This window comes from Ailuropoda melanoleuca, chromosome 13, assembly GCF_002007445.2.
Source record: "Ailuropoda melanoleuca isolate Jingjing chromosome 13, ASM200744v2, whole genome shotgun sequence".
NCBI lineage: Eukaryota > Metazoa > Chordata > Mammalia > Carnivora > Ursidae > Ailuropoda > Ailuropoda melanoleuca.
Genome location: NC_048230.1, coordinates 14270937 through 14279619, shown reverse-complemented (window position 1 = coordinate 14279619; position 8683 = coordinate 14270937). Strand labels below are relative to the sequence as shown.

Genomic DNA, 8683 nt, shown 5'->3' with positions numbered 1-8683 from the left:
TATATGGACCACATCTTCTTAATCCAGTCATCTGTTGAAGGGCATCTCAGCTTCTTCCATGATTTAGCTATTGTGGACAATGCTGCTATGAACATTGGGGTGTGNAACATTGGGGTGTGTATGGCCCTTCTCTTCACTACATCTGTATCTTTGGGGTAAATACCCAGTAGTGCAATTGCTGGATCATAGGGTAGCTCAATTTTTAACTTTTTAAGGGACCTCCACACTGTTTTCCAACGTGGCGGTACCAACCTGCATTCCCACCAACAGTGTAGGAGGGATCCCCTTTCTCCACATCCTCTCCAACATTTGTTGTTTCTTGCCTTGTCAATTTTTGCCATTCTAACTGGTGTCTACTGGCTGTATTTTGACCTCTTTTTCCAATGCTCTGTCTTGATGTGAGTCTGGATTGTTGGAAACAGCACAAGATTTCAAGCTTAATCTTTAAATGAGAAGCCCTTACCCACCACTTATCAAACTGATGATGACCTGGGATGATTCACTTGGCCTCTCTTGGCCTCATGGCTTCTTCTTCAATAAACTTGCTTAAATTAATATCTGACCTCCAAGCCTCCACATTTATTACAAGAACCAAATAAAAAAAAGTGTGACATAACATTGGGTAAACCATGTAACTATTTTTTTCTTCTAGTCTTTTTTCGATGCTTTTATTTTATTTTCAAATTTGAAAATGTCATGAATGTTCAGAATGTTTCCTCTTTACATTTTCAGTGTAGTGTAATAATTGTTACAAACAAGAGATTATGTGTAAAATACATGTAAGTTATAAAGCATTATAACATTATGAACGCTCCCATAAAGACTACTTGATTCAAGAAATAGAAGTAACTAGTAACTGATACCTACCCAGAGGGTCCTTTTCCTCACATTCACTCGCTCCTCTCTGATGAAACCATTTTCCTGAATTTTACATTTACCATCCACTTGCTTATAAAAACACTTTTATCACATTTTTACATAATCAGTATATTGTTTTGTTTTGCTTATTGTGAACATTATGAAAGTATCCTACTGTAGATAATATTCTGGGATTTGCTTTTTTTTCACTCAACATTGTATTTTTAAGCTTATTTGGGTTGTTTCCAGGTTTGTTGTTTTTTCGGTTTTTGGTTTTTGGTTTGTTTGTTTGTTTGTTTTTTGCTGTTGACAGCAGTGCTCTTTGTCTCCAACTGCCTGGTTGAAGAGCTATGGGTTACATATCTTGTAATGGGGTTGCTAAGTTTTGAGATCTCCAAAGAGATAACTTTATAAAATAGTGCCAAATTGTTTCCCAAAATTGTTGTGCCCAATCACATGTTCATAAGCGGTGTCAAGTGATCCCATCGATTCACATTTTTCTAACAGTTGATATTGTCAGAACTCTTAATTTTTGCCAGTTTAGTGGGTAAAAAATATTTCTCTGTAGTCTGTAGAAATTTGCATTTCTCTCCTCCCTAATGTTTCTTTCCATGTTTTTATTGCATTCATTTTTCCCATGAATGCCTTTTGTTAATTTTTCTCTTGACTTTTTCTAGTGAATTTAAGAATTCTCCTATCATTTGGTTACTGATCTATTGTCAGTTATGTCATTGCACTGTCTTCTCACAGCTTGTGGTCTGTCTTCTCTATATGTGGTGTTAATTTTAATGTAGTCAGGTGTATCAATCTTTCTTTTTAATATTAACTCTTACTGAGATTTAATTTTTAAAAATTGTTTCTTACCCAGAGGACAGAAAGATAGTCTGCATATTTCTTTTACTTCAACTTGAACATGTTTTTAACTTAAAATGGCGGGGGTGGGAGTGGCGCCTGGGTGGCTCAGTGGGTTAAGCAACCAACTCTTGATTAAGGCCCAGGTCATAATTTTTTTTTTAAGATTTTATTTATTTATTTGACAGAGATAGAGACAGCCAGCGAGAGAGGGAACACAAGCAGGGGGAGTGGGAGAGGAAGAAGCAGGCTCATAGCGGAAGAGCCTGATGTGGGGGCTCGATCCCATAACGCCGGGATCACGCCCTGAGCCGAAGGCAGACGCTCAACCGCTGTGCCACCCAGGCGCCCCTCAGGTCATGATTTTGGAGTCACGTGATCGAGTGCCCCGTTGGGCTCCTTGCTCAGCAGGGAGTCTGCTTCTCTCCCTCTCCTTCTGTCCCTTCCCCTACTCACGAGCGCATTACTCTGTCTCTAAAATAAATAAATATTAAAAAATTTTTAACTTCTTGAAAATTCTCAAACTTACAGAGAAGTTGCCAGTGTAGTATAAAGGGCTTTATTTCCCGAAGGCTTGAGCGTAAGTAGCCAACATGATGCCCACCATTCCTTAATACTTAAACATGCATTTTCTAGAAAGACATTTCCTATGATGCCGCCATACAGTCATTAACATTAATGCTGTAACAATACATCGCCAGAATCCAATCTTCAGCCTCTATTCAAGTTTTGCCAAATGTCCCAGTAAAGTTGAATGGAAAGAGAATCTGGTTCAAAATTGCATGTTGCGTTTAGTTGTCATTTCTTTTTAGGCTCCTTGAATTTGGAAGAGCTTCTCCTTGAGTTTAGTTATCTTGGCACTTTCAAAAAGATTACAGGCCAGTGATTTTGTAGAATGTCCCTTAATTTGGATTTTTCTGATGTTTCATGGTGATTAGACTCAAGTGATGCATTTCAGTGACTTTTTCAGGGACATCCCAGAAGTCATGCTGTGTTCTTATTGCAACTCAGGAGGTGCGAGTGATTTCGCTCTGTCCCATTACTGTTGTCCCATCACTTTGATTACTTGTTAGGCTTCTCATCTCCATTATCATTTTCTCTTAAAAAATAGTGAATATTTTGTGGGTAGGTAATTTGAGACTTCCAGTTTATTCTTTTGTTTATTTATATCTGTGTGGACTTGTATTTTCCTTTTTTAAATCAATTGTTACAATCTATTACTAATTTGCCCCAGATTTGGCCAGTCGGAGTCTTTCCTAGCTGGCTTCTATGTTCTTTTCCTTCTTTGATCACATCCTTACTTTCTGGCCCAGTGACATGCCCATGCTTATGTTGTATTTCCCTGTTCCAGTTCTGGAATCATGCATTTCCCTTAATAGTCCTGCTCCCTTTTGCTGATCAATGGCCTTTAGGAGTCACTATCTTGGTGTTGGACGTGCTCATTACTATATCCAAGGTCATGAAGATTTACTCTAGTTTTCTTCTACAAGTTTTATACCTTTAGTTTAGATCTTTGATCCATTTCAAGTTAATTTTGTTTAGATCTTTGATCCACGTTGAGTTAATTTTTGTATACGGTCTGAGGCAGTAGTCTGACTTTTTTCTTTTCCTGTGGATATCCACTTGTCCCAGCACCATTTGCTGAAAAGACTATTTTTTCCCCATTGAAGAGTCTTTTGAAAATCAATTGACCGTAAATGTATGGATTTATTCCTGGACTCTCAATTCTATTTTATATATATCTATATATAGATATAGATATATCTTTTCGGTGTTTCTGTAGAGGGATGGTCCCTTGGAGCTCTCCACTCTGCCATTTTCTCTGACATCACTCTATCCTTAATTTACTAACTTATTTAATTCATCTCCCTCTATACAACCAATCTTCCACACTAGTTCCATTTCCTCACTCCACTTGGGCTTTGGTATCACACTGCAGGCCAGTCCCCCACTCAGGCAGCTTTCTTACCCTACTTGTGCTCCGAAACCTCACATCCCAACATCCCCCGCGTGGACACCCTCCTTGTCCTGCTGGGTCTCCGACACCTGCTGGCAGACTGCACCTCTGCACGAACACACTTCTCATCCCTTTGAACCTTTGACCTCCCACACTGAGCCATCCCCCTGTGGGGACATTCTGTTCATCTTGCTTGAATGTCCGCAATGGGCAGCTGCCAGGAGGGAACACCGAGACTCCGACAACCCACACTGGATCCCATCCTGTGGATGCCCTCTTCAGGCAATGTTTTTAGTCTATATTCAGAAGTGATTCTTTCAACTCTATTTTCCAATTCCTCTATTATAGTTTTCATGTCTCCGTCAACATATTTTAATTTCTGAGAGCTCTTTTTTGTTCTGTGACTTTCGTCCATTCCGTCCTGTTCTTATTTTATGGCTATTATAACTTTTTGCTTCTCTCAAAGGAAGCTAATTATATACACAGGAGATTGTTTAAAAGTTTTCTTCTGTTTCCCCGACCTGTTTTCTTCTCATTCATTTTTCTGTTTATTTTGCATTTGCTCTTAGTGCTGGTGACCTCCCTTAAACTCCTGGTGAAATTTAACTGCATTTGAGAGTAAGGCAATATAATGTTAGTTGCTGCCTCTACGTAGAGGTAAAGCTTTTAGACTTCACTTCAGGGGTTCAGGTGGGAAGCGGCTATTTGCTGAAGGACCCCCAAGTGTCAACACATAAAGGTCTACTTTTCTGAAGTTTTTTCTCTAAAGAAAAAAAAAACTTAATTTCTTTTCTTTGGCCCAGATGTTGGAATTTTGCACTGGGGGACAGTGGGTGATGAGCCTCAGTACTTCTTTGGAGAGAGAAATTCCTATCTGACCTCCCTCTCTCATTTACATTACTCACATTTGAGCTTGTGAGCTCCGCTATTATGAGTTTTCTTATTTAAGAGAAACTTTGCAGCATTGTCAAGATTCTCTTGCCTCTGGCCCATTATGTTCATTCTTGTTCCCCAGTGCTTTATAAGAACATAGCATTGCTCTTGGGGGCCTACCCAACAGCCATCCCCAACCACTTCTCCCTTGCTTGTCCCCTAACCTAGATGTTCACTTTGCCAGAACACTTAAAAGCTAGGAGTACTCACATGTTCAAGTGATCCAGAAATGACAAATAAAACAAAAAATATGTTTGCAGGGGAGCTTCTCAGAAAGATTTTTCCTCCATGATTAAAGGCAAGAGATGCAGGAGAAAGAAACTGCCCCCACCGCTTTCCTCACCTCCAGCCTTTGAATGAGAGTGTGTGAGGACACACACGATGATTGCTGCCATGGAGTCCTTCTTGGCTCATGATGGAAAGGCCAAGAGCATCTCAGAATCACTGAAACAGTATCTTGATATCATTGGGCCGTGGGTCCCAGCTGGCTCATTGGCTTTGACTCCCTGGTTTTTCTGAATTACCTTTTAATCCTCCCCTTTCTTTTCTTATCTCCCATTTCCTTTCCCTTCTCCTCTCTTCTCTTCACCTTCCACATCTTTAAGGGTTTTTGAAGCTGGGATGGGTTGAGTCAAGGACATAGGTAAGTTACAGGCCCGTAACTGCCCTCATTAAGTCTTTTCTGAAACAAGATGGGATGTGGAGAAAAAAAGGAGTGGCTCCCTCTCTGTTTATTCTCTTCACCCTCCCATTTTCCCCTCCTACTGTGGCCAGGAAGGCCTTTATCTGTAGGTCACCCTCCTGCTCATGTCCTCCACTGGCTTCTCATGTCCTATAGGATAAAATCTAAAGTTGTTAACTTGGTTTCTCAAAGCTCTCCAGAGTCTGATCCCTGCCTCCTCTCCACCCTCGTCCCCCCCTCCCCTCACTTGCCCTGTGCCCTGGCCCTGCTGAGGCACTCGGGGTTCCTGGAGTGTATGCTGTGCCATTTAGTCTCTGGGCCTCTGTTCTTCCTGCCAGAAACATAGCTCTGCCCACATGCATGAGCCGCCCCTTTGTTCAAATGTCACCTCCTCTGGGAAGCTTTTCCGCAAACATGGCTAGTGGCTCAGCCCTTTAACCTTTGAGCATTCCCTTGATAGAGCTGTTTCCTCTTTGAAGTGAGATATCAAACCAGTAGTACTGGTGATGCTGTGAGAGAGAACTGTCCACGCCCTGTGCTGACAAACTTGAAGCGATTCTCAAACTGTGGGCCCAGGGAAGCAGCATCAGCATCATCTGAAAACTTGTTAGAAATGCAAGTTCTCAGGTACCACTGAAGACTTACTAAATCAAAATCCCACGTGGGGTTTCTGAGGTTCGACATGCCCTGCATGTGATTCTCATGCATGCTCAAGTCTATGAAATGGGTCCCTCCAGAAATCCCAGAAATTTGACTTCTTTTGAAGAGATCTTGTCCTTTCTCATCTTGGCCTCCTAATCCTATATTTCATGAATCTCTACGATTTTCAACGTCCTTGGTAGCGTTTCTGTTTGTTTGTATTTTGCCCTCAAGGCAGACCTCTCCAATAGTGTTTTGAAAGACTTAGCAACTTTTTAACAACTCCCATTGCTCCCTTTCCCCCAGTGGGAATCATTCCAGCTCTGCTTCCTAAGCCCATCCAGTAGTTTCTCCCTGAGGATATGCCCTCTTCCCCAGGGTCATGCCCACAAGGATGCATGTGAGGTGACTGAGGTCCCCTCACCTGCCAATAAGTCAGCAATAATTTGGCTCTTGAAAACACCTGCTGGTGGGCAGAATAAATAGGTGACAGACTTGACAGTGACTAAAGTGTGAGGAGAGCCTTGGGAAGTAATTCAGGGGGAATGCGCTGTTAAAACAGTGGCTTCAGGTTACATGTAAAACCCAGCAATTTTAGCAACTGGGCATAGAACTAGCCTTATGAGGTAGGGGCAGGGGATAAGTAACATTATTCAAAAAACTCTCCACATAATCAATTACCTAATTTTTAAAAGATCTTATTTATTTATTTGACAGGGAGAGAGACAGCATAAGCAGGGGGAGCAGCAAGCAGAGGGAGAGGGACAAGCAGGCTCCCCACCGAGCAGGGAGCCCGACACGGGGCTCCAACCCAGGACCCTGGGATCACAACCTGAGCTGAAGGCAGACACTCAAGCTACTGAGCCAATCAGTCGTCCCTCAATTACCTAATTGCTACATTAATTTGACAACATTTATTGAGCATGTGCCATATCAGAGCTGCTGTTCCAAGTTCTGGGGTTACTAAGATATGGAAATTACAATGTAGTTGGTTGACAGGAGAAGATGGAACAAATAAATGATGATAAACCTACAACCGAGGTGTTCTTAAAATTTTACAAGAAACCCAAGAAATGGGAATTAGTTCTGCAGGAGAGAATGGGCGAAACGAGTGCCAGACAGGGTGAGGTCCAAGTGAGTATTTTCTAAGGCAGAGAAGGTAGCTAACAGAATTCTAAGACACAAACATGGAAATGAGCAAATAGGTGGCAAGGTTAAGAAACTACAATCCATTTAAGAACAGTGGTCCTCGGAGGCAGAGATCCTGATTAGAAAGGCAGGCGGAGGCTTTGTTTTGACAGCCCACAGCCCATCTGACACGCCGTGTGAATGCTGTTTGCACATATGCAGGTAGGTGTTTCCACTGTAACGGGGTCTATGAAGTGTTTGGCTCCTAAGGACCGCTAGCTAGTGTGCGGCACCGTAAGAACTTGAGGGAGGACTGAGGTCGCGCTGAGAAAGGTCTCCAGGACAGCTGTGCGGAAGGTGAACTGGAGGGAAAGCAAATGGATGTGGGAGATCAGAACAGAAAGATCTCTAGCAGATAAAGGGCTGCACAGGCAGGTGAGAGAGGATGGGAGACTGAGGCCACCCCACCCGAAACCCTGTCCCCCTCCGTCTCTCCTCCTCCATCACCTCCTTCTCTCCCTCCCCTGCTCGCCACCTTCCCATTTCCCCTTCCTTCACCTGCTGTGTTCCTCCCTCTCCCTCCCTCTTCATCACTTTCCATTTCTATCCTGCAACATTTTCCTTTCTTCTCCGCCCTGGGATTCAGTACTGTTTTCTGAAATTGCAGTTCTTCTGGAAGAGCTGAGACTTCTTCAAACAATATATTCGTCATCTACTACGTAATCTAATGAAAGTCCCCCATCCCTCTGCTACTTGCCTTAGCAAGTAAAGGAACACCTACACTAGCGGGTGGGGAAGACCAGATATCCCAGGTGTCCAACCATGTCCAGGGGCTCCGCGGCAGGGACCTGCATGCCCCGTAGCCATTCACCCAACCAGCAGTCAACACCAGGTAATTAAGTACCGACTGTGAGCAAGGAAGGGCACAGAGAGACACAAATACATTGTGAAATTGAGAGCATATTCCTATAGGATCATATACGGATGTATTCTGGAGGGAAAGCAGATGACATAAAAAGTTTGTTAACATTATGATGGTTCAGTTTCCTTAGGTGCATAGAGAAGATGCCATGGAGCCAGGGAACGTCACATGGGTATCAGAGTTTGTCTTCCTGGGACTTTCCCAGACTCCAGAGCTCCAGCTTTTCCTGTTTCCGGTGTTCCTGTTTGTCTACACCACCACTGTCGTGGGAAACCTCCTCATCATGGTCACGATGACCTCAGATGCCCGGCTCCACGCACCCATGTACTTTCTGCTCTGCAATCTGGCTGTCTTAGACCTCTCCTTCTCCTCTGTCACTGCCCCAAAGATGCTGGTAGACTTCCTCTCTGAGACGAAGACCATCTCCTACCAGGGCTGCATGGCCCAGATCTTCTTCTTCCACTTTCTGGGAGGCGCCATGGTCTTCTTCCTCTCGGTGATGGCCTATGACCGCCTTGTTGCCATCTCCCGGCCCCTCCACTATGTCACCATCATGAACTCTCAGCTCTGTGTGGGGTTGATGGTGGCTAGCTGGGTAGGAGGATTTGTTCACTCCATTGTCCAGCTGGCTCTGATGCTCCCGTTGCCTTTCTGTGGTCCCAATGTCCTGGACAACTTCTACTGTGATGTCCCACAAGTGCTGAGACTCGCC

At 43.4% G+C, this 8683-nt stretch overlaps 1 protein-coding gene across 1 annotated transcript in view; it reads left to right on the top strand.

The window, feature by feature from the left end:
* The first annotated feature begins 8119 nt into the window (after positions 1–8119).
* Positions 8120–8683, top strand: part of LOC100471647 (olfactory receptor 4D2) — a 1454-nt gene continuing 890 nt past the window's right edge. Inside the window, exon 1 of the mRNA XM_002929402.2 lies at positions 8120–8680. Within this exon, the coding sequence (XP_002929448.2) occupies positions 8120–8680 (561 nt within the window). The remainder of the gene's footprint in view (positions 8681–8683) is intronic.